Source organism: Entelurus aequoreus, linkage group LG06 (assembly GCF_033978785.1).
Source record: "Entelurus aequoreus isolate RoL-2023_Sb linkage group LG06, RoL_Eaeq_v1.1, whole genome shotgun sequence".
NCBI lineage: Eukaryota > Metazoa > Chordata > Actinopteri > Syngnathiformes > Syngnathidae > Entelurus > Entelurus aequoreus.
The window spans coordinates 26,318,958-26,345,659 of NC_084736.1; the positions used below are offsets into that span (position 1 = coordinate 26,318,958).

Here is a 26,702-nt window from a genome sequence, read left to right on the forward strand (position 1 = left end):
CTGTCCGTAACACACGCACGCACACACACCGCAAAATGAGCTAACGTTACGCTAAAAGCTAATTAGCCTTCACCTCAAGGACTGCAAGCGAGCTGAGCTGCCGCTTATGTTTCTGGAACGTCAACGGGCTCATAGTGATGTTACTAGTAATTGACTGGGAGGTGTTTATTAAAATTTGGGGAGAGTCCGCAGCCTGATGCTTACCTGCTAAACACCTTTCTTCTCTCCTCTCTGCCTGCCTGAGCACTGACTCCATGCGCTCTGAATACTCACTGCTGATTGGCTGTTACCGCTCTGAATACGCACTGCTGATTGGCTGTTACATGCGCTCTAAATACGCACTGCTGATTGGCTGTTACATGCGCTCTAAATACGCACTGCTGATTGGCTGTTACATGCGCTCTAAATACGCACTGCTGATTGGCTGTTACATGCGCTCTGAATACGCACCGCTGATTGGCTGTTACCGCTCTGCGTGTAACCAATCAGATGGTTCTGTGGGTGGGACAATGCTGGGTGCTGCAGAGACGTACTGACCGAGGCAGAGTCAGCACAAGGGTAGCAGCATAAGTTAATTTAATAAAGTCAAATACAAATAAGGCAACAAGAGAAGTATCCAACACTTCTCTTTTGTAAAGTAAATCTGAACAGCCGATATGGGCATCTACTTCAACTATATGATTTGCCTGAGAAGCTGGACAGGACAAAAAAAAATAAAAAAAATAAAGACTTTAGTTTAGGGCAGGCGGTGGCTCTTTGTTGTTAAGGCGGCCACCTTAACAACAAAGCGCTGTGGGAAACCCTGTTGTATGTTCAAACCTGATATCATGGTTTGTGATACAGGTTTGCTAACAGCTAATGTGCGTTGGACGTAACCCTACTTGTGATAGTGTTAGCATGCTAAAGTCTTATGCAAGCTTATTTTGCTAATTTTGTATGTTTAAACCTGGAAATCACGGTTTGTGGTACAAGTTTGCTAACAGTGAAAGTGGGTTGGACGTACCCATACTTTTGAGAGCTTTGGCATGCTAACGTCTTATGCTACCTTTTTTTTTTTGTTAATTTAGAATATTTAAACCTGAAAATCACGGTTTGTGGTTAGGGATGTCCGATAATATCGGCCTGCCGATATGTGTTAAAATGTAATATCGGAAATTATCGGTATCGTTTTTTTTTATTATCGGTATCGGTTTTTTTATTTATTTTTTAATTTTTTATTAAATCAACATAAAAAACACAAGATACACTTACAATTAGTGTACCAACCCAAAAAACCTCCCTCCTCCATTTACACTCATTCACACAAAAGGGTTGTTTCTTTCTGTTATTAATATTCTGGTTCCTACATTATATATCAATATATGTCAATACAGTCTGCAAGGGATACAGTCCGTAAGCACACATGATTGTGCGTGCTGCTGGTCCACTAATAGTACTAACCTTTAACAGTTAATTTTACTCATTTTCATTCATTACTAGTTTCTATGTAACTGTTTTTATATTGTTGTACTTTCTTTTTTATTCAAGAAAATGTTTTTAATTTATTTATCTTATTTTACTAATTTTTAAAAAAAGTACCTTATCTTCACCATACCTGGTTGTCCAAATTAGGCATAATAATGTGTTAATTCCACGACTGCATATATCGGTTGATATCGGTTTCGGTTGATATCGGTTTCGGTTGATATCGGTATCGGTAATTAAATAGTTGGACAATATCGGAATATCGGATATCGGCAAAAAGCCATTATCGGACATCCCTATTTTTGGTACAAGTTTGCTAACAGTTAACATGCGTTGGACGTAACCCGTACTTGTGAGAGCGTTAGCACGCTAACGTCTTATGCTCGCTTTTGAAGAGTCCTACCTCGTCAGAAGACTGGGACAGGGTGTGGTATGGGTGCGAGGACAGGGTGCAGGACACATCCAGGTGAGGACATGCGGAGGGGGACATCTGCGGAGGAGAGAATTCCTCACTGAGCGCCGACTCCTGCAGGAGACACAGCGGTCATGGCTACATGCTAGTGTTTTTTTAGGAAATTTTGTAGGTATACACCTCCGTCATATTTTGGTACTTGATGCATGCTAACATTGGAATGCTAGCTTTTTTTTAAGCTAATTTTGTAGGTATACACCTCCGTCATATTTTGGTACTAGATGCATGCTAACGTTTGTATACTAGCTTTTTTAGCAAATTTTGTAAGTATATACCTCAATCATATTTTGACACCTCACGCATGCTAAAGTTAGTGTACTAGCTTTTTTAGCTAATTTTGTAGGTATACACCTCAGTCATATTTTGGTACTTGATGCATGCTAACATTAGTATGCTAGCTTTTTAGCTAATTTTGTAAGTATACACCTCAGTCATATTTTAGTACTTGATGCAGGCTAATGTTAGTATGCTATCTTTTATTTAGATAATTATGTAGGTTTACACCACGGTCATATTTTGGTACCTGATGCATGCTAACATTAGTATGCTAGCTTTTTTTTTTAGCTAATTTTGTAATTATACACCTCAGTCATATTTTAGTACTTTATGCATGCTAATGTTAATATGCTATCTTTTAGACTTGGACTTAGACAAACTGTATTGATCCACAAAGGAAATTGTTCCACACTGTAGCTCAGTTACAAAGGATGGAAAGGGTAAGGTTGGAAAGGATAATGCAGGTATAAAGTAGACTAAAAATGTACCATAGTAGCAATATAAAATATAACATATATGTAATATTTACATATTATATATACATTATATAATATATACTGATATATCATTACATTATATTATTTTTATATAATATATACAATATATAACAAATCCCAATTACCATGTACAATATTACAGTATATGTAACAGCCGGATCAGTTTGTCCATCCGGTTTAAGTCCCTTTTGCTGGTGCTGCTCCCCCAACAAACCACTGCAAAGTACAGGGCACTGGCCACAACCGACTGAAAAAATATCTCCATCAACTTGCTGCACACATTAAAGAACCTAAGCTTCCTCAGGAAAAAGAGTCTGCTCATGTTCTTCTTGTATACAGTTTTGCTGTTGTCCTTCCAGTCCAGTCTGCTATTCAAGTGGACTCCCAGGTACTTGTACTGCCCCACTACTGCCACCTCCCGGCCCTGGATGTTGATGGGCGCCACAGGTGTCATTTTCTTCTTGAATGTGGTCTTGTCCACATTAAGGAGCAGATGGTTCGTCTGAGACCACTCCACAAAGTCTGCGATCCGTGTCCTGTACTCCAATTCCTGTCCCTCTCCGATACACCCGACCACAGCAGATTTATCAGAGTATTTCTGCAGGTGACAGGACCTGGAACTATACTGGAAGTCTGAGGTGTAGGGGGTTAACAGGAAAGGAGACAGGACAGTCCCCTGTGGGTTGAAGATGAAGTGCAGGATCTCAGTCAGCTGAGCAGCACAAGTCTTCAGGACCCAAGGGTTGACTAGGTCAGGGCCTGCTGGCTTGGCTGGGTTGACTCTCTCCAGCTGTCGTCTCACATGGCCAGGTGTCAGACACACCGGGCTGGCTTTCTCAGTGGGGGTGGAAGTGGGAGGGATGAGAAACATCAGTGGCAGGCAAAAGTTTAAAGGCCTACTGAAATGAATTTTTTTTATTTAAACGGGGATAGCAGATCTATTCTATGTGTCATACTTGATCATTTCGCGATATTGCCATATTTTTGCTGAAAGGATTTAGTATAGAACAACGACGATAAAGATTGCAACTTTTGGTATCTGATAAAAAAAAGGCTTGCACCTACCGGAAGTAGCGTGACGTAGTCAGTTGAACATATACGCAAAGTTCCCTATTGTTTACAATGATGGCCGCATGAAGTGAGAGAGATTCGGACCGAGAAAGCGACAATTTCCCCATTAATTTGAGCGAGGATGAAAGATTTGTGGATGAGTAAAGTGCAAGTGAAGGACTAGTGGGGAGTTGAAGCTATTCAGATAGGGAAGATGCTGTGAGAGCCGGGGGTGACCTGATATTCAGCTGGGAATGACTACAACAGTAAATAAACACAAGACATATATATACTCTATTAGCCACAACACAACCAGGCTTATATTTAATATGCCACAAATTAATCCTGCATAAAAACACCTGCGTGTTTGTTATGCTAGCTCCTAGCTCCTCTGCTAGCTCCTAGCTCCATAGAACACGCCAATACAATTCAAACACCTGATCAACACACACAATCACTCAGCCCAAAAGACCGTTCACCTAACCCAAGGTTCATAAAGCTTATATATTTTTAAAAAGTTACGTACGTGACGCGCACATACGGTCAAGTTATCGAATGTTTAGCAGCCAAGGCTGCATACTCACGGTACCTGATATTCAGCTGGGAATGACTACAACAGTAAATAAACACAAGACATATATATACTCTATTAGCCACAACACAACCAGGCTTATATTTAATATGCCACAAATTAATCCTGCATAATAACACCTGCGTGTTTGTTATGCTAGCTCCTAGCTCCTCTGCTAGCTCCTAGCTCCATAGAACACGCCAATACAATTCAAACACCTGATCAACACACACAATCACTCAGCCCAAAAGACCGTTCACCTAACCCAAGGTTCATAAAGCTTATATATTTTTAAAAAGTTACGTACGTGACGCGCACTTACGGTACGGTACGTGTTATGCTAGCTCCTAGCTCCTCTGCTAGCTCCTAGCTCCATAGAACACGCCAATACAATTCAAACACATGATCAACACACACAATCACTCAGCCCAAAAGACCGTTCACCTAACCCAAGGTTCATAAAGCTTATATATTTTAAAAAAGTTACGTACATACGCAAAAAAAAGCCAAAGCTGCATACTCACAGTAGCACGTCTGCGTCTTTGTCATCCAAATCAAAGTAATCCTGGTAAGAGTCTGTGTTGTCCCAGTTCTCTACAGGCGTCTGTGTATCCAAATCAAAAGTCCTCCTGGTTAGAGTCTCTGTTATCCGAGTTCTTCCATCTTGACTGCATCTTTCGGGAATGTAAACAAAGAAGCGCCGGCTGTGTACTGTTGTGGCTGACTACGTTCGAAAAATACGTCCATTTCGCACCGACAACTTTCTTCTTTGCTTGCTTGGCTTCCTTCTCCATAATGCAATGAACATGATTGAAACAGATTCACGAACACAGATGTCCAGAATACTGTGGAATTATGAAATGAAAACAGAGCTTTTTCATATCGGCTTCAATGTGGAAGGCATACCCGTGTTCGCCGGGCTACGTCACACGCATACGTCATCCTCAGAGGCGTTTCGAACCGGAAGTTTAGCGGCAAATTTAAAATGTCACTTTATAAGTTAACCCGGCCGTATTGGCATGTGTTATAATGTTAAGATTTCATCATTGATATATAAACTATCAGACTGCGTGGTCGGTAGTAGTGGGTTTCAGTAGGCCTTTAAGAGTTTCTGGATTGATGGTCAGGGGAGGTGTGAGGACTGGAGTAGTGGGGGGAGGGCCAGTAAGGGGTGCATGGTTAAATCTATCCATCCATCCATTTTCTACCGCTTGTCCCTGTTGGGGTCGCGGGGGGTGCTGGAGCCTATCTCAGCTGCATTTGGGCGGAAGGCGGGGATACACCCTGGACAATTCGCCACCTATTGAAAAACTAATTCAGCTCGTTGGCTCTATCTACACCCCCATCCAGCAGTTTGGCTTTGTTATTGAAACATGTGATGGCTTTCATGCCCTTGCACGCCTCCCGAATGTTATTCTGCTGGAGTTTGGCCTCTAGCTTCCTTCTGTAGGCATCTTTTCCTTCTCGCAGCTGAACTTTAAGCCGCCACTGTATCCTCCTCAACTCATCCAGATCTGAAGGCAAGCTTCTTTTTATTCAGCAGCACCTTTAGCTGGCTGGTGATTCAGGGCTTGTTATTCGGGTAACAGTGGACAGTTTTTGTAGGGATGATGGAGTGCTCACAGAAATTGATGTAGTCTGTGATGCAGTCTGTGATGCTGTCAAAGCCTGTCCCGTGAAGCTTACAGAGCACGTCCCAGTCTGTGGTCTCAAAACCGTCTTGCAGGGCGAGACATGCTTCCTGGTTCCGCCTCCTCACAGCAGGAACATACTGAGGTGTTAAAAGCACCAGATTGTGATCAGACCGTCCCGGTCTTTTGAATTAGCATACAGTAGGTTCAGAGTTGTATTGTCCCATGTTGCACAGTGCACATATTGGTGGAAAGTGGGTAAATTTAAGTCCAAAGTAGCATGATTAAAGTTACCCGAAATGTAAACGAGGGCATCGGGGTGTTTGGCCTGTTGCCTACCAAAAGCGGCATGAATGGTGTCGCAAGCAGCAGCAGCCTTGTCTGCAGAAGGAGGGATGTACACTCCGATGAAGATTAGAGAAGTAAACTCCCTTGGCAAATAATATGGTCGAAATCCAACAACCAGAAGTTCGATGTCTGCCATAAAAACACACTCCTTTACAGTAAAATGTCCAGGATTACACCACCTCTCGTTCACCAAGATGGAAATCTCACCGCTTTTCTTCTTACCGCTCAGGAGCGTGTCTCTGTCCGCCCGTGAGGTTGTGAAGCCAGGTAGAGACGCGCTGTGGTCCGGGAGGTCCGCGTGTAGCCAAGTCTCCGTAAAGCACATGACACGCCGTACTCCTTTTGAGTTCGGACGAGCCCGAACAATTCGTCCATTTTATTGGCCAAAGACCGCACCTTCCCTATGAGGACGGAGGGAATTGCAGGCTTAAATGTTATTTTCCGCTCCTTCATCTTTGTGACGGCACGGCGTCCCCGGCGCTTTTTCCGTAGTTTCACGGGAATGTCCGGCCGCGATCCCCATATCGCCGGTAAGGAGAGGGCAAACGGCTCCTTGCGTGTGTAAACAAAGGGCCGGCTCCTCAACTTATCAAAGCCAAACACAAAACGGCCCGAAAAGAAAAAGAAAAGTAACGAAAACACACAAAAGCGCCCAAGAACCATGATTAGTGGTTTATGGAAAAGATAAGTGATTAAAAAAAGCAAGAAAAGTTGAGAATAATACCAAAAATAATGTAAAATGAAAGAAGTCACAAGAGCTAGTGTGATGTGCGGCCACTCTTTAGGTGCATCAAAGAAAAAAGATGCATGCTAACGTTAATATGCTATCTTTTGGTTAGCTAATTTTGTAGGTATACATCTCAGTCATATTTTGGTACTTGATGCATGCTAACGTTGGCATGCTAGCTTTTATTCAGCTAATTTTGTTTTATTGTCCATGACTGGAGGACTGCCAGGGTCAGCCGGATTTGAGTCTCGACTCGGGTCTGATACAAGAACTGATTAACACACACACGCATGTGTTTGTGTAGTCTGGGGGTTGTCAGAATAATTGTATCTAAGTTATCACAAAACTTTGTGTCACCATGAGTTCCCGGCGAGAGGACAAAAGCTGTCTTTGATCCTACCAATCAAAAGGCTTGTAAAACTCCACTGTGTAGGATGGGAAGCGACATGAAGGTGTCTGTTTCTTTTATGTATCGTAATCCACAGGAAGATTTTGTCTTGACCCGAGATCTACAAAGCGGAGAGGAAGCAGGGCCTGATCCCCCCTCCAGGCACCTTTTCTTTGAACTGTTTTGTGTCCAAAGGCAGCGGCTGTTTACGACCCCCTTCCTTTAGAAACAGCTGTTGCCATGAAATCAGGGAAAGTCCAAATAAAAGAGGAGGCGTACAATCTTTCGTCAAAGCGTGGTGGGAGACTGTACAAGAGTACAGCCCAGACGTTTCTCCTCAATTGTGTTAAATTTAATTCTGTCTCTGTTTGATTCCTTGCTTCTTTGTCTGTTTAATAGATGTCATCAGTGTTTGAACCTGACAGGGGTGTCCAAAGTGCGACTCGCAGCTAATTTTGTAACGGTCCGCGGCAAAATCTTTAGCATTCTAATATTAGCATGCTAGCTTTTTTGCAAATTGTGCAGGTATATTTGTTTTGTTACTTGACCAGTGATACATGTTAGCATGCTAATGTTAGTATGCTAGCTTTTATTTACCTATTTGTTTTTTAGGTATACACTTCAGTTATATTTTGATACTTGATGCATGCTAACATTAGTATGCTATCTTTTATTTAGCTAATTTTGTAGGTATACACTTCAGTCATATTTTGGTACTTGATGCATGCTAATGTTAGTATGCCATCTTTTATTTAGCTAATTCTGTAGGTGTACGTTTCAGTCATATTTTGGTACTTGATACATGCTAATGTTAGTATGCTAGTTTTTATTTAGCTAATTTTGTAGGTATACACCTCAGTCATATTTTGGTTCTTGATGCCGACTTCTGTAGGAGACACAGCGGTCATGACTATGTGGTACATGCTAACAGCTAGCGCTGTGTCGTCACCTGCGACGAGGACCTGCCGGGTCTTCCTGAGCCCGCCGGTGGAATCTGGGGGGAGCAGGGCGGCGTTCCGGAGGAGGACAGGGACCCCCGACCCTCCGAGAACCAGGAGAAGGACACGAAGGATGCTGAAGCCCGAGATGGACTCTCACACGTCTCCCTGTGGCGCACGTAGAGGACAGAGGTCAGAGTGCCCGTGTCGCCTGAGGGGGGCGGAGCCTCACCTGCTGCCCGTCGAGAGTCGCTCGCTTTTGTCCTTCTTCACTCGCAGGTAGGACCGCCTCAGAGTGACGCTGACGGACCACAAGACCACATGATCAGTGACATCATCACAGGGAAGGGAGGAGCCTGTTATTGAGGGCGCAAAGGTAAACTTGGCCGCCGCTCTCACCCCAAATCCAGGAAGCGTCTTTTGGTCTTCTTGTCCAAGACTGGAGGACTGCCAGGGTCAGCCGGACTAGAGTCTCGACTCGGGTCTGATACAAGAACTGATGGACACACACACACACACGTGTGTTAGTGTAGTCTGGTGGTGTCCAAAGTGCGGCCCGTAGCTTATTTTGTAATGGCCCGCGGCAAAATCTTTAGCATTCTAATATTAGCATGCTAGCTTTTTTGCTAATTTTGCAGGTATGTTTGTTTTGTTACTTGACCAATGATACCTGTTAGCATGCTAACGTTAGCATGCCATCTTTTGTAAGTATACACCTCACTTTTTTTTTGGTACTTGATGCATGCTAACATTAGTATGCTAGCTTTTATTTAGCTAATTTTCTAAGTATACACCTCAGTCATATTTTGGTATTTGATGCACGCTTATGTTACTTTGTTAGCCTTTATTTAGCTAATTTTCTAAGTATACACCTAAGACATATTTTGGTACTTGATGCATTCTAACGTTAGTTTTCTATCTTTTATTTAGCTAATTTTGTAAGTATATACCTCAAGCATATGTTGGTACTTGATGCATGCTAACGTTAGTTTGCTATCTGTTATTTAGGTAATTTTGTAAGTGTACATTCATTCATTCATATTTTGGTACCTGATACATGCAAACGTTAGTATGCCAGGTTTTTTTTTTTTTAATGCTAATTTTGTAAGTATACCCCTCAGTCATTTTTGGTACTTGACACATGCTAACATTTGATTTGTATGTATATTATACATATTTTATTAGTATGCCAGCTTTTTTATTTATTTTTTTATGCTAATTTTGTAAGTATACCCCTCAGTCATATTTTGGTACTTGACGCATGATGCTGTTAGCATTTTAGCATGCTAACATTGGATTTTTGTATCTAATTTACCAGGTATAGACACCTAAAAGACATATATTTTGGTATTCACTAATGCTAACCGTAAGCATGCTATTGTTTGCATGTTAGCATAGCTCTATTAGCATGCTAGCTTTTTAGCTCATTTTTCTCATATGTTTTGGTCCCTGACGCTATCTGGCCAGTATGCTAACTGCTAGCATTTCAGTTCGGCTTTGGCTCTACCGAAATGGCATTTTCTAACGTTAGTTTGCTAGCTTTTATTTAGCTACTTTTGTAAGTATACACCTTAGTCATATTTTGATACTTGAAGCATGTTAACGTTAGTTTGCTACCTTTTATTTAGCTAATTTTGTAAGTATACACCTCCGTCATAATTTGGTACTTGATACATGTCCAGGGTGTACCCCGCCTTCCGCCCATGTGCAGCTGGGATAGGCTCCAGCACCCCCCGCGACCCCGTAAGGGACAAGCGGTAGAAATAGATGGATGGACGCATGATGCTGTTAGCATTTTAGCATGCTAACATTAGATTTTTGTAGCTAATTTAGCAGGTATAGACCATATATTTTGGTATTCACTAATGCTAACTGTAAGCATGCTATTGTTAGCATGTTAGCATAGTTCTGTTAGCATGAACTAGCAAAATAACCCCCGCATCTTTTAATTTGTTAGTCTCTGAACACCCCTGGTGTAGAGCTTGTTATGTGTGTGTGTGTGTGTGTGTGTGTGTGTGTGTGTGTGTGTGTGTGTGTGTGTGGGCGTGCACCTTCGCTGTCGGGCCTTCTGCTCCTCCTGGTGTAAACTGGTGAGACATCGGAGGAGGGGCACGACTTGGATGGCGAGCTGGTGGGCGTCGCCAGAGCTTCTTGAGACGTAGCGTTGGTCAGTTGGTGGTACCGCCTCCTGGGAGTGGTGGCCAATGACAGGCCTACATCTTCAGGGGAACGACGCACCTGCAGAGCACAAACAGGAAGTGGGCAGGATTGTTGTTTTGTCACGCGCCAGCACGCTGACCTGCGATTGGCCCACCAGTGACGTGTCAAATAAGAAGGCGGAGCTCCGCGCAGACAGCAGCGAATCGGGAGAAGGGGAGGTGCCTCGCATTGTCAAGCGCAGCGGTGAATGGGCGGAGTGAGTCGTGGCATCCTGATGCGCGCACACACACACACACACACACACACACACACACACACACACACACACACACACACACACACACACACACACACACACACACACACACACAGGGTCAGGTGACGTGTCATGGCTGCCTAACACAAGACAAACACTCCCACAGACCTCCTTCCTGTCCACGCCGTCGTCCCCCTCCGTGGAGCTCACGCTGTCACGGTAACGGGAGCGGGATGGCCGCTGTCTGCGCGCCTTGACGGACAGCTGGGCCCGCCCCTTCTGGATGCTGTTGTCCAGCAGCTCCGTCTCAGGGATGGGGTCTGTCACATGACACGATCACATGACTTGAAAGAAACACACGCTTTATTTTTTTTAGTGCGGTGAGGCCAAACTCCTGGGGGGGTGTAGGGTCCTGGAATCATCAGTAAAACACCTAAGTTATGTTAATAATGTGTAATTAACATGTTATTAATCGTAACAAGACAACCCCCCAACATTTTGAAGTTAACGTTTTATGATTTAATGTTATTAATGTGTAATTAACGTGTTATTATTCATAACCAGACCTCACAACTATGTCAAAATATCCCCAAACTCATCAATTGTTTTTGTTGCGAAAATGTTTATTTGTGCTATTACAATTTTAAAGTTATTAATATTTTATAATTTAATGTTATTAACGTGTAATTAACATGTTATTAATCAAAACATCCACCACCTTGTCAAAATCTACCAAACTTGTCACAATCATTTTCGCTACATTTGTGCTGCAAACATTTACATTTTTGTTAACGTTTTAGTATGTTTTGTAATTAATGTGTAATTAACGTGTTATTATTCATAACTAAACCCCCCACAACTATGTCAAAAAAGCCCTGTACTCGTCACAATAATTTTTCCTATGTTTGTGCTGCAAAATGTTTTATTTGTTCTCTTACATTTTAAGTTATTAACGTTTTATGATTTACTGTTATTAACGTGTAATTAATGTGTTATTATTCATAACACCCACCTTGTCAAAATCTCACAAAACTTGTCACAATCGTTTTTGCTACGCATTTGCTGCGAAAAGTTCCATTTGTGCTCTTACATTTTTAAGTGATTAACGTTTTATGATTTAATGTTATTTACGTGTAATTAACGTGTTATTATTCATAACAGACCTCCCCACAACTATGTCAAAATATCCCCAAACTCATCAATTGTTTTTGCTGCAATTTTTTTTATTTGTGGTCTTACATTTTTTAAGTTAACGTTTTATGATTTAATGTTATTAACGTGTAATTAACATGTTATTAATCATAACCACCCCCCCACCTTGTCAAAATCTCACAAAACTTGTCACAATCGTTTTTCCTACTTTTGTACTGCAAACATTTTCTTTTTTGCCCTCACGGTTTTTAAGTCAACATTTTACGATTTAATGTTCATCCATCTATCCATCCATCCATCCATCTATCTTCTTCCGCTTATCCGAGGTCGGGTCGCGGGGGCAGCAGCCTAAGCAGGGAAGCCCAGACTTCCCTCTCCCCAGCCACTTCGTCCAGCTCTTCCCGGGGGATCCCAAGGCGTTCCCAGGCCAGCCGGGAGACATAGTCTTCCCAACGTGTCCTGGGTCTTCCCCGTGGCCTCCTACCGGTCGGACGTGCCCTAAACACCTCCCTAGGGAGGCGTTCGGGTGGCATCCTAACCAGATGCCCGAACCACCTCATCTGGCTCCTCTCGATGTGGAGGAGCAGCGGCTTTACTTTGAGCTCCCCCGGATGACAGAGCTTCTCACCCTATCTCTAAGGGAGAGCCCCGCCACCCGGCAGAGGAAACTCATTTCGGCCGCTTGTACCCGTGATCTTGTCCTTTTGGTCATAACCCAAAGCTCATGACCATAGGTGAGGATGGGAACGTAGATCGACGGGTAAAATAAGAGCTTTGCCTTTCGGCTCAGCTTTTTCTTCACCACAACGGATCGATACAGCGTCCGCATTACTGAAGACGCCGCACCGATCCGCCTGTCGATCTCACGATCCACTCTTCCCTCACTCGTGAACAAGACTCTGAGGTACTTGAACTCCTCCACTTTGGGCAAGATCTCCTCCCCAACCCGGAGATGGCACTCCACCCTTTTCCGGGCGAGAACCATGGACTCTGACTTGGAGGTGCTGATCCTCATCCCAGTCGCTTCACACTCAGCTGCAAACCGATCCAGTGAGAACTGAAGATCCTGGCCAGATGAAGCCATCAGGACTACATCATCTGCAAAAAGCAGAGACCCAATCCTGCAGACACCAAACCGGATCCCCTCAACGCCTTGACTGCGCCTAGAAATTCTGTCCATAAAAGTTATGAACAGAATCGGTGACAAAGGGCAGCCTTGGTGGAGTCCAACCCTCACTGGAAACGTGTCCGATTTACTGCCGGCAATGCGGACCAAGCTCTGACACTGATCATACAGGGAGCGGACCGCCACAATCAGACAGTCCGATACCCCATACTCTCTGAGCACTCTCCACAGGACTTCCAGAGGGACACGGTCGAATGCCTTCTCCAAGTCCACAAAGCACATGTAGACTGGTTGGGCAAACTCCCATGCACCTTCAAGGACCCTGCCGAGAGTATAGAGCTGGTCCACAGTTCCACAACCAGGACGAAAACCACACTGTTCCTCCTGAATCCGAGGTTCGACTATCCGGCATAGCCTCCTCTCCAGTACACCTGAATAGACCTTACCGGGAAGGCTGAGGAGTGTGATCCCCGATAGTTAGAACACACCCTCCGGTTCCCCTTTTTAAAGAGAGGGACCACCACCCCGGTCTGCCAATCCAGAGGTACCGCCCCCGATGTCCATGCGATGCTGCAGAGTCTTGTCAACCAAGACAGCCCCACAGCATCCAGAGCCCTAAGGAACTCCGGGCGGGTCTCATCCACCCCCGGGGCCTTGCCACCGAGGAGCTTTTAAACTACCTCAGCAACCTCAGCCCCAGAAATAGGAGAGCCCATCACAGATTCCCCAAGCACTGCTTCCTCATAGGAAGACGTGTTGGTGGGATTGAGGAGGTCTTCGAAGTATTCCCTCCACCGATCCACAACATCCGCAGTCGAGGTCAGCAGAACACCATCCTCACCATACACGGTGTTGATAGCGCACTGCTTCTCCTTCCTGAGGCGGCGGATGGTGGTCCAGAATCGCTTCGAAGCCGTCCAGAAGTCGTTTTCCATAGCTTCCCCGAACTCCTCCCATGTCCGAGTGTTTGCCTTCGTGACCGCTGAAGCCGCACACCGCTTGGCCTGTCGGTACCTGTCCGCTGCCTCAGGAGTCCTATGAGCCAAAATAACCCGATAGGACTCTTTCTTCAGCTTGACGGCATCCCTCACCGCCGGTGTCCACCAACGGGTTCTAGGATTACCGCCACGACAGGCACCAACTACCTTGCGGCCACAGCTCCAATCAGCCGCCTCGACAATAGAGGCGCAGAACATGGTCCACTCGGACTCAATGTCCAACACCTCCCTCGTGACATGTTCAAAGTTCTTCCGGAAGTGGGAATTGAAACTCTCTCTGACAGGAGACTCTGCCAGACGTTCCCAGCAAACCCTCACAATGCGTTTGGGCCTGCCAGGTCTGTCCGGCATCCTCCCCCACCATCGCAGCCAACTCACCAACAGGTGGTGATGGGTAGAAAGCTCCGCCCCTCTCTTCACCCGAGTGTCCAAAACATGAGGCCGCAAATCCGATGACACAACTACAAAGTCGATCATGGAACTGCGGCTTAGGGTGTCCTGGTGCCAAGTGCACATATGGACACCCTTATGCTTGAACATGGTGTTCGTTATGGACAATCCGTGACGGGCACAAAAGTCCAATAACAAAACACCACTCGGGTTCAGATCCGGTCGGCCATTCTTCCCAATCAAGCCTCTCCAGGTTTCACTGTCGTTGCCAATATGAGCGTTCAAGTCCCCCAGTAGAACGAGGGAATCACCCGGGGGAGCACCCTCAAGTACTCCCTCGAGTGAATCCAAAAAGGGTGAGTACTCTGAGCTGCTGTTTGGCGCGTAAGCGCAAACAACAGTGAGGACCCGTCCCCCCACCCGAAGGCGGAGGGAAGCTACCCTCTCGTCCACCGGGTTGAACGCCAACATGCAGGCTCTGAGCCGGGGGGCAACAAGAATTGCCATACCAGCCCGTCGCCTCTCACTGCTGGCAACGCCAGAGTGGAAGAGAGTCCAGCCCCTCTCGAGAGAACTTGTTCCAGAGCCCTTGCTGTGCGTCGAAGTGAGTCCGACTATATCTAGCCGGAACTTCTCCACCTAGCGCACTAGCTCAGACTCCTTCCCCCCCAGCGAGGAGACGTTCCACGTCCCAAGAGCTAGCTTCTGTAGCCGAGGATCGGACTGCCAAGTGCCCTGCCTTCGGCTGCCGCCCAGCTCACATTGCACCCGACCTCTATGGCCCCTCCTATGGGTGGTGAGCCCATTGGAGGGGGGACCCACGTTGCCTCTTCGGGCTGTGCCCGGCCGGGCCCCATGGGGACAGGCCCGGCCACCAGTCGCTCGCCATTGTGCCCCAACTCCGGGCCTGGCTCCAGAGGGGGGCCCCGGTGACCCGCGTCCGGGCGAGGGAAATCTGAGTCTCGGTTCTTGTATTTCCATTTCATTCCAACGATTTAATGTTATTAATGTGAAATTAACGTATCATTCATAACTCGACCGCCCAACTATGTCAAAATATTCCCAAACTCATCAATCGTTTTTGCTATTTTTGTGCTGCAAACATTTTCATTTGTGCTCTTACATTTCTTTAAGTTAACGTTTTATGATTTAATGTTATTAACGTGTAATTAACTCGTTATTAATCATAACAACCCTCACCTTGTCAAAATCTCCCAAACTTGTCACAATCATTTTTGCTACATTGGTGCTGCAAACATTTACATTTTTGCCCTTACAGTTTTTAAGTTGACATTTGATGATGTTATGTTAATGTGTAACTAACGTGTTATTATTCATAACTAGACCCCCCCCCACCCCCACCCCCCACAACTACGTCAAAATATCCCCAAACTTGTCACAAATCGTTTTTGCTATGTTTGTACTGCAAAATTTTCATTTGTGCGCTTACATTTTTAAAGTTATTAATGTTTTATGTTTTAATGTTATCAACGTGTAATTAACATGTTATCTTTCATAACAAACCCCACCTTGTCAAAATCTCCCAAACTTGTCACAATCGTTTTTGCTACATTAGTGCTGAAAACCTTTTCATATTTGCCCTCACAGTTTTTAAGTTGTTTTATGGCTTTATGTTATTAATGTGTAATTGACATGTTATTATTCATAACTATAACCCCCACCCCAACTATGTCAAAATATCCCCAAACTCGTCACAATTGTTTTTGCTACATTTGTGCTGCAAACATTTTCATTTTTGCCCCTGTTTTTTAAGTTAACGTTTTATTATTTTATGTTATTAATGTGTAATTAAAGTGTTATTATTCATAACTAGACCCCCCCACAACTATGTCACAATATCCCCAAACTTGTCACAATCGTTTTTGCTATGTTTGTGCTGCAAAATGTTTTATTTGTTCTCTTACATTTTTCAAGTTATTAACGTTTGATGATTTAATGTTAACGAGTAATTAACATGGTATTAATCATAACAACCGCCACCTTGTCAAAATCTCCCAAAACTTGTCATCGTTTTTAGTACGTTGGTGCTGAAAACATTTTTATTTTTGCCCTTACTGTTTTTAAGTTAACGTTTTATGATTTAATGTTATTAATGTGTAATTAACGTGTTATTATTTATAACTAGACCCCCCCACAACTATATCAAAATATCCCCAAACTCGTCAATCGTTTTGGCTGCAATTTTTTTTTTTAATTTGGGCTCTTACTATTTTAAAGTTATTAACTTTTTATGATTTAATGTTATTAACGTGTAATTAACATGTTATTATTCATAACTAGACCCCTAGTCTCCTATGTCAAAATATCCCCAAACTCGTCAATTGTTTTTGCTGCAAAAATGTTTATTTGTGCTCTTACAATTTTTAAGGTATTAACGTTTTATGATTTAATGTTATTAATGTGTAATTAACATGATGTTAATCATAACAACACCCACCTTGTCAAATCTCACAAAACTTGTCAATAGGGATGTCCGATAATATCGGACTGCCGATATTATCGGCCGATAAATGATTCAAAAGGTAATATCGGAAATTATTGGTATCGGTTTCAAAATTATCAGTATCTGTTTCAAAATTATCGGTATCGGTTTCAAAAAGTAAAATGTATGACTTTTTAAAACGCCGCTGTACAGAGTGGTACACGGACGTAGGGAGAAGTACACAGCGCCAATAAACCTTAAAGGCACTGCCTGTGCGTGCCGGCCCAATCACATAATATCTACGGCTTTTCACACACACAAGTGAATGCAAGCATAATTGGTCAACAGCCATACAGGTCACACTCATTGAGGGTGACCGTATAAACAACTTTAACACTGTTACAAATATGTGCCACACTGTGAACCCACACCAAACAAGAATGACAAACACATTTTGGGAGAACATCCGAACCGTAACACAACATAAATACAACAGAACAATTACCCAGAACCACTTGCAGCACTAACTCTTCCGGGACGCTACAATATACACCCCCCCCCCCCCCCCGTCTCTCTCAGGGAGAGTATGTCCCAGATTCCAAGCTGCTGTTTTGAGGCATTTAAAAAAAAAAAAAAGCACTTTGTGACTTCAATAATAAATATGGCAGTGCCATGTTGGTATTTTTTTTCCATAACTTGAGTTGATTTATTTTGGAAAACCTTGTTACATTGTTTAATGCATCCAGCGGGGCATCACAACAAAATTAGGCATAATAATGTGTTCATTCCACAACTGTATATATCGGTATCGGTTGATATCGGAATCGGTAATTAAGAGTTGGACAATATCGGAATATCGGATATCGGCAAAAAAGCCATTATCGGACATCTCTACTTGTCAATCATTTTTGCTACATTTGTGCTACAAACATTTTCATTTTTGCCCTTCCAGTTTTTAAGTTGACGTTTTATGAATTTATGTTATTAATTTGTGATTAACGTATTATTATTCATAAGTAGACCCTCCCAACTATGTCAAAATATCCCCAAACTCGTCAATCATTTTTGCTCTGTTTGTGCTGCAACCATTTTGTCAAAATTGCCCCAAACCTGTCACAAATCGTTTTTGCTACGTTTGTGCTGCATTTTTTTTAAATTTGTGCTCTTACATTTTTTAAGTTATTAACGTTTTATGATTTAATGTTATTAACATGTTATTAACATGTTAATAATCATAACCACCCCCCCACCTTGTTAAAATCTCACAAAACTTGTCACAATCGTTTTTGCTACATTGGTCCTGCAAACATTTTAATTTTTGCCCTTACGGTTTTTAAGTTGACGTTTTATGATTTTATGTTTTTAATGTGTAATTAACGTGTTATTATTCATAACTAGACCCCCCAACTATGTCAAAATATCCCCAAACTGGTCAATTGTTTTTGGATGCAATTTTTGTATTTTTTTGGGCTCTTATTATTTTAAAGTTATTAACGTTTTATGATTTAATGTTATTACGTGTAATTAACCTATTATTAATCATAACAACCCCCACCTTGTCAAAATCTCCCAAAACTCGTCACAATCATTTTTGCTACATTGGTGCTGGAAACATTTTCATTTGTGCCCTTATAGTTTTTAAGTTAACGTTTTATAATGTAATGTTATTAATGTATAATTAAAGTGTTATTATTCGTAACTTGACCCCCCACACAACTATGTCAAAATAGCCCCAAACTTGTCAACAAATCGTTTTTGCTACGTTCGTGCTGCATATTTTTTTTAATTTGTGCTCTTACATTTTTTCAATTTGAACGTTTTATGATTTAATGTTAATAACGTGTAACTAACACGTTATTAATCATAACAACCCCCCCTTTGTCAAAATCGCCCAAACTTGTCACAATCGTTTTTGCTACATTGGTGCTGCAAACATTTTCATTTTTGCCCTTTTGGTTTTTAAGTTAACGTTTTATGATGTTATGTTATTAATGTGTAATTAACGTGTTATGATTAAAACTAGACCTCCACAACTATGTCAATATCCCCAAACTCATCACAATCGTTTTTGCTACGTTTATGCAGCAAAACATTCCATTTGTGCTGTTACATTTTTTAAGTTAATGTTTTATGATTTCATGTTACTAATGTGTAATTAACGTTTTTTAAATTAACATTTTATGATTTTATTTTATTAATGTGTAATTAACATGTTATTATTCATAATTAGACCCCCCACAACTAGGTCAAAAATTCCCAAACTCGTCACAAACGTTTTTTGCTACGTTTGTGCTGCAAAAAGTTTCATTTGAGCTCTTACATTTTTTTAAGTTATTAAAGGCCTACTGAAATGAGATTTTGTTATTTAAACGGGGATAGCAGGTCCATTCTATGTGTCATACTTGATCATTTCGCGATATAGCCATATTTTTGTTGAAAGGATTTGGTAGAGAACATCGACGATAAAGTTCGCAACTTTTGGTCGCTGATAAAAAAGCCTTGCCTGTACCGGAAGTAGCGTGACGTCACAGGTTGTGGAGCTCCTCACATCTGCACATTGTTTACAATCATGGCCACCAGCAGCGAGAGCGATTCGGACCGAGAAAGCGACGATTACCCCATTAATTTGAGCGAGGATGAAAGATTTGTGGATGAGGAAAGTGAGAGTGAAGGATTAGAGGGCAGTGGAAGCGATTCAGATAGGGAAGATGCTGTGAGAGGCGGGTGGGACCTGATATTCAGCTGGGAATGAGTAAAACAGTAAATAAACACAAGATATATATATATACTCTCTTAGCCACAACACAACCAGGCTCATATTTAATATGCCACAAATTAATCCCGCATAACAAACACCTCCCCCATCCCGTCCATAAAACCCGCCAATACAAATCAAACACCCGCACAACACACTCAATCCCACAGCCCAAAGTACCGTTCACCTCCGCAAAGTTCATACAGCACATATATTTCCCCAAAGTTACGTACGTGACATGCACATAGCAGCACGCACGTACGGGCAACGATCAAATGTTTGGAAGCCGCAGCTGCATACTCACGGTAGCGCGTATCCAACTTAAAGTCCTCCTGGTAAGAGTCTCTGTTGTCCCAGTTCTCCACAGGCCAATGGTAAAGCTTGACTGTCATATTTCGGGAATGTAAACAATGAAACACCGGCTACGTGTTTGTGTTGCTGCAGCCGGCCGCTAATACACCGCTTCTCACCTCCAGCTTTCTTCTTTGCTGTCTTCATTGTTCATTAAACAAATTGCAAAAGATTCACCAACACAGATGTCCAGAATACTGTGGAATTTTGCGATGAAAACAGACGACTTAATAGCTGGCCACAATGGTGTCCCAAAATGTCCGCTACAATCCGTGACGTCATGCGCAAACGTCATCATACCGAGACGTTTTCAGCAGGATATTTTGCGGGAAATTTAAAATTGCACTTTACTAATCTAACCAGGCCGTATTGGCATGTGTTGCAATGTTAAGATTTCATCATTGATAAACTATCAGACTGCGTGGTCGGTAGTAGTGGGTTTCAATAGGCCTTTAACGTTTTAAGGTTTTAATGTTATTAACGTGTAACTAACGTGTTAATAATCATAACAACCCCCACCTTGTTAAAATCTCCCAAACTTTTTTTGCTACACTGGTGCTGCAAACATTTTAATTTCTGCCCTTACGGTTTTTAAGTTAACATTTTACGGTTTTATGTTATTAATGTGTAATTAACATGTTATTATTCATAATTACACCCCCCACAACTATGTCAAAATATCCCAAAACTCGTCACAATAGTTTTTCCTATGTTTGTGCTGCAAAATGTCTTATTTGTGCTCTTACATTTTTAAAGTTTTTAACGTTTTACGATTTAATGTTATTAATGTGTAATTAACGGTGTTTAAATTAACATTTTATGATTTGATTTTAATAATGTGTAATTAACATGTTATTATTCATAATTAGACCCCCCACAACTAGGTAAAAAATCCCCAAACTCGTCACAAACGTTTTTTGCTACGTTTGTGCTGCAAAAAGTTTTATTTGAGCTCTTACATTTTTAAAGTTATTAACGTTTGAAGGTTTTAATGTTATTAACGTGTAATTAACGTGTTATTAATCATAACAACCCAAAATCTCCCAAACTTTTTTGCTACATTGGTGCTGCAAACATTTTCATTTCTGCCCTTACGGTTTTTAAGTTAACATTTGACGGTTTTATGTTATTAATGTGTAACTAACATGTTATTATTCATAATTAGACCCCCCACAACTATGTCAAAATATCCCCAAACTAGTCACAATCGCTTTTGCTATGTTTGTGCTGCAAAAAAATTCCACTTGTGCTCTTACATTTTTTTAAAGCTGTTAACGTTTTTTGATTTAATGTTATTAACGTGTAATTAACGCATTATTAATCATTATTAATCATCGACAACAAGCTGAATGGGTCAAAACACGCTGAGGCACTCTACAAGAAGGAGGCTAGGATCCTTCAACGTCTGTACAAAGATGTTGAAGATGTTCTACGAGTCGGTGGTGGCGGGCGCCTTCTTGTACGCCGTGGCCTGCTGGGGCAGCGGGCTGAGAGCGGGGGACGCAAACAGACTGGACAAGTTGGTAGAGAAGGCCAGTAACGTGGTGGGAGTGGAGCTAGACTCTCTGGCGGTGGTGTCAGAGAGGAGAAGTCTAGCAAAACTCCTAGCCATTATGGACAACACCTCCCACCCACTACACTCGGACCTTGTGGAGAGAATGAGCACGTTCAGTGGAAGGCTCAGACTCCCAAAATGCAACACGGAACGACACAGGAGGTCCTTCATACCGACAGCCATCAGACTGTATAATGCATATGTTCCTTGACTGCACTTAAATGTAGAGTATATGTAGAATATATTTATATTATTTATATATTATATATATAATATATTATATATATTATATTATTTATTATTATTACTGTCTATTGTGAGCAAACTGTGGTGCTGAATTTCCCCCAGGTATCAATAAAGTACTTTCTATTCTATTCTATTACTAAACCCCCAACTATGTCAAAATCATTTGTATGGCAACATTTTGGTCTATTATAGTTTGTAAGTTATTACAACTTCTGATTAATAACCGGCTCCATAAAACGTTAATAACATAAAAACTAAAAAAATACATTTTTACAGCTCCTAGCTATATGATCCATTGTTGGGGTCAGGGGTCACACACATGATGAGCCCGTAACTTGGCCTTAGCATAATGTGCGGGTGGGCGGGACTTACCAAACACGCCGTCGCTCTCCTCGAGGTTGACAGACATGACTCAGCGCTTTCTACAAGACACATGCAGGGCACGCGGTCACATCACAGGAAAGGCTTCGTTTGCGCGACGTTACCTAGCGTAGCATCCGTCAGACATGTCAGGGGCGGGGCCAGACGCCCGGCATGCAAAGTGTCCACGGGGTGTCTCCCTCGGCGGTCAGCCGGGGTGGCGGGGGGTGGGGGTGAGGGGGGGGGGCGACTGCACGGACGTCAGGGCGGGGACAGACGTCGAGCGGGGCCGCGGCGGCTGCGGTGGAGAGCCACAACAGGAAGTGGAAACATGCTGACGTCATGGCATGTATTAGTTGCACGTGCACACGCATGTTATCAACGGACGCATGATCTGATCACGGCATGTCACGTGACGATCATCACACACACTGTTGACGATGATGACGATGATGAAGGTGCAGAAAGAAGACAAGTCTACTCACTTCATGGCACTTCCGGCTGATGGATGCTGCCTCACGGACACTCAGCACAATTGTGCTCGTGCACGCGCGCTGGGCAACAGGACTGAACCATCGCGAAGGAGGGGGCGGGGGAGAGGAGGAGGAAGACGTACATATGTAACGTAACAGAGGCACAATGTAACTGTAACGGGAGTAATGTGACGTTAGTTACTGCATGAATGTCGTCGTTGTTGGTTTTTTCCAAAACTGTTTTCTTTTCCCTTTGCGCCGCTCACGTGACGCGGGCGGTGCAGTAGCAGCGCTGCGCCGCCGGGGAGCGCCGTGACGTCACAGCAGGAAGTGGCCTGTGGCGGGTTGAGGCGAGGAGGGCGGGGCCGAGGCAAGTTGAGACGGGCAGGTCAGAGTGGGCGGGGCCAACAGAAAGGAACCTGTTCCAGTGGTCCTGGACTCACCCTATAGAACACAGAACACAGAACCAACACGCCATGCTGTCTCTTTGCACTTCTCCGTGGACCGCCATGACAGGTGAAACGGAAACTGTTTACTTTGCTGACTATTTACTCTACATACTGTATGTATAGCGATGACCATCGACCTAGCTAGCTAACTAGCTAACGAGCTCTATCTACCTAACTAACTAACTCACTCACTAACTATCTGCGCGTCTATCTCTCTATGTGTGTGTTCGTTACGTTAGTTGGCAAAAGGAAGAAAACGTTTTTACTCACTTCAAAACTTTTAGCTTGTTTGCCCTCAGCGCGTGCGACTACGTACGTGCGCGCGCGCGAGTGTGTGCGTGTGGTTGGAATGTGTGGTTGGGTGTGTTTAGTTGACAACGTACACACTTGCATGAAAGAACACACACTTTAAAAAAGTAGCAGTGCTTGAACAGCAGTATCAGAGCAGCAGTAGTAGTTCACCATTAGTATCAGTAGTAGTTAACCTTACTGCTACTAGTACTAGCATATACTTTATTAGTAATGCTTCATTAGTATCAGCAATTCTTGCAGTGGTACTTCACCTTGCTGTTACTTGTACTAGCATATGGTAATGTTAATTAGCATCAATAGTAGTTCCAGTAGTACTTCACCTAACTGCTATTAGTTCTAGCATATATAATATTAGTAATGTTTTATTACTATCAGTAATACTTGCAATAGTAGTTAACCTTACTGCTAATAGTACTAGCTTATACCATAATAGTAATGTTTCATTAGTATCAGTAGTTTTTGCAATATCACTTCACCTTGCTGTTACTCGTACTAGCATATGCTTTATTAGTTATATTTCATTATTATCAGTAGTACTTGCAGTAGTACTTCACCTTACTGCTACTTGTATTAGCATATACTTTATTAGTAATGCTTCATTAGTATCAGTAATTTTTGCAGTAGTACTTGACTTTTCTTTACTGTGCTATCACCGTACTGCTACTAGTACTAGCATATACAATATTAGTAATGTTTCATTAGTATCAGTAGTAATTGCAGTCGTACTTCACCTTACTGCTACTTGTACTAGCATATACTTTATTAGTAATGCTTCATTAGTATTAGCAATTCTTGCAGTAGTACTTCACTGTACTGTTACTTGTACTAGCATTTGGTAATGTTTCATTAGCATCAGTAGTATTTGCAGTAGTACTTCACCTACTGTTACTTGTACTAGCATATACTTTATTAGTAATGTTTCATTAGAATCAGCAGTACTTACAGTAGTAGTTCACCTTACTGTTACTAGTACTAGCATATACTTTATTAGTAATGATTCAATGGTATCAGTAATTCCTGCAGTAGTACTTCACCTTACTGTTGTACTAGCATGTACTTTATTAGTAATGTTTCATTAGCATCAGTAGTACTTCACTGTACTGTTACTTGTACTAGCATTTGGTAATGTTTCATTAGCATCAGTAGTATTTGCAGTAGTACTTCACCTACTGTTACTTGTACTAGCATATACTTTATTAGTAATGTTTCATTAGAATCAGCAGTACTTACAGTAGTAGTTCACCTTACTGTTACTAGTACTAGCATATACTTTATTAGTAATGACTCATTAGTATCAGTAATTCTTGCAGTAGTACTTCACCTTACTGTTGTACTAGCATGTACTTTATTAGTAATGTTAATTAGCATCAGTAGTACTTGCAGTAGTACTTCACCTTACTGCTACTAGTACTAGCATGTACCATATTAGTAATGTTTCATTAGTATCAGCAGTTCTTGCAGTACTACTTCGCCTTACTTCTACTAGTACCAGCATATAACATACTAGTAATGTTTCATTAGTATCAGTAGTACTTTACCTTAGTGTTACTAGCATATACTTTTTTAGAAATGTTTCAGAATCAGAATCAGATCACAATCAGAAATACTTTAATAATCCCAGAGGGGAAATTAAAATTTTCAGCACAATCCCATTCAAGATCAGACAAACATTACAGGGAGACAGAACAGGATCGCTGACAGGTCTGCCAACTTCCGGCTGCCCTTACAAAAAAGGTGAGATACAAGTAAACAATGGGGGGGAGGGGGGAGAAAAAAAAATCGGTCTGGAGAGGGGGTCCGGACTGAGGCCAAGGAAAAAAACAACTCATAGCCATAATACACATGTAAGAGGGAAACATCAAACATCAAAAGAACACAAAGGACATTAAAGACATTAAAAGAGCAGAGCTGATGCAAACAGCCACTTCTACATACAGCTATGAATAAAAAGTTAAAGAAACATATACACTGTGGTGGCCTCTGAGGTGTTCCACGCCATCGTCTGCTGGAGTGGAGGGAGCATGGCCAGAGACAGGAGCAGACCCAACAAAGCAACCAAGAGAGCCGACTCCACCCTCGGCCGCCCACTAACTCTCGGCCAGTGTCCAGTCCGCATGGATGAGCGAGGATGCGTCTAAGGAGACCGAGGTGTACGATACCTGCTCATTCAGCCAAGACACTGTGAAGCTTGTCTGTCCCAGCGCTCAGTGCTAGCTCCGCAGCCCTGTCTCTTCATCTGCATCTCCTCCAGTCTCTCCAAACGGACTCTGGTGTGGCAGAGACCAAGCAGCTGGTCTCCATGGCCAAAAGGCTTCCGGGAGGCAGATCCAGAAGTCCACAAAAAAGCACCGCAGAAGTCACGAAAGTGCCACCCCTTGTCACACAGTCCCAAAGGGTCCTGAACCAAAAGGCAAAAAATATATATATATATAATAACACGTGAAAACAAGAGGGAAACACAAAAGGATGACACAAGAGCACAGAGCTCCTGCCAACAGCAGCCACTACAGTGGCGCCATCTTGGAAAAAAAAAAAAAATTTAAGTTAGTATCAGTAATTCTTGCAGTAGTACTTCAACTAACTGTTACTTGTACTAGCATATGCGTTATTAGTAATGTTTCATTAGTATCAACAATTCTTGCAGTAGTACTTCACTTTACTGTTACTTGTACTAGCATATGGTAATGTTTCATTAGCATCAGTAATACTTGCACCTTTCTGCTACTTGTACTAACATAGCATGTTAGTAATGTTTCATCTGTATCAGTAGTACTTGCGGTAGTAGTTAACCTTACTGCTAATAATACTAGTCTATGCCATATTAGTAATATTTCATTAGTACCAGTAGTTCTTGCAGTAGTATTTCACCTTGCTGTTACTTGTACTAGCATATGTTTTATTAGTAATATTTCATTAGCATCAGTAGTACTTGCAGTAGTACTTCACCTTACTGCTACTAGTACTAGCATATACTTTATTAGTAATGCTTCATTAGTATCAGCAATTCTTGCTGTGGTACTTCACCTTGCTGTTACTTGTATTAGCATATGGTAATGTTTCATTAGCATCAATAGTACTTGCAGTAGTACTTCACCTTACTACTAATAGTACTAGCATATACAATATTAGTAATTATCAGTAATACTTGCAATAGTAGTTAACCTTACTGCTAATAGTACTAGCTTATACCATATTAGTAATGTTTAATTAGTATCAGTAGTACGTTCGGTAGTATAGTATTGTTTTATTAGTATCAGTGGTCCGTGCAGTGGTCATTCACCTTACTGCTACTATATTAGCATATACCATATTAG

At 42.3% G+C, this 26,702-nt stretch overlaps 2 protein-coding genes across 5 annotated transcripts in view; one reads left to right on the plus strand and one right to left on the minus strand.

Annotated features, from left to right (window-relative positions):
* The window catches only part of samd14 (sterile alpha motif domain containing 14), a 29,586-nt gene extending 6,721 nt beyond the window's left edge, over nt 1–22,865 (minus strand). Inside the window, exons 1-9 of one of the 2 annotated variants that reach the window (XM_062050429.1) lie at nt 22,640–22,865; nt 22,167–22,452; nt 10,947–11,098; nt 10,662–10,793; nt 10,414–10,600; nt 8,762–8,858; nt 8,595–8,663; nt 8,374–8,530; nt 1,868–1,990 (exon numbers count right to left, since the gene is read on the minus strand). In XM_062050429.1, the coding sequence (XP_061906413.1) occupies nt 1,868–1,990; nt 8,374–8,530; nt 8,595–8,663; nt 8,762–8,858; nt 10,414–10,600; nt 10,662–10,793; nt 10,947–11,098; nt 22,167–22,203 (954 nt within the window). In that variant the 5' untranslated portion in view covers nt 22,204–22,452; nt 22,640–22,865. The remainder of the gene's footprint in view (nt 1–1,867; nt 1,991–8,373; nt 8,531–8,594; nt 8,664–8,761; nt 8,859–10,413; nt 10,601–10,661; nt 10,794–10,946; nt 11,099–22,166; nt 22,453–22,639) is intronic. The other variant, XM_062050430.1, reaches the window with a different exon arrangement.
* A 125-nt stretch (nt 22,866–22,990) lies between these two features.
* Nucleotides 22,991–26,702, plus strand: part of LOC133652070 (rho GTPase-activating protein 27-like) — a 28,797-nt gene continuing 25,085 nt past the window's right edge. For all 3 annotated transcript variants that reach the window (XM_062050423.1, XM_062050424.1, XM_062050425.1), the window contains exon 1: nt 22,991–23,143. The gene's annotated coding sequence lies outside the window, so the exon portion shown is untranslated. The remainder of the gene's footprint in view (nt 23,144–26,702) is intronic.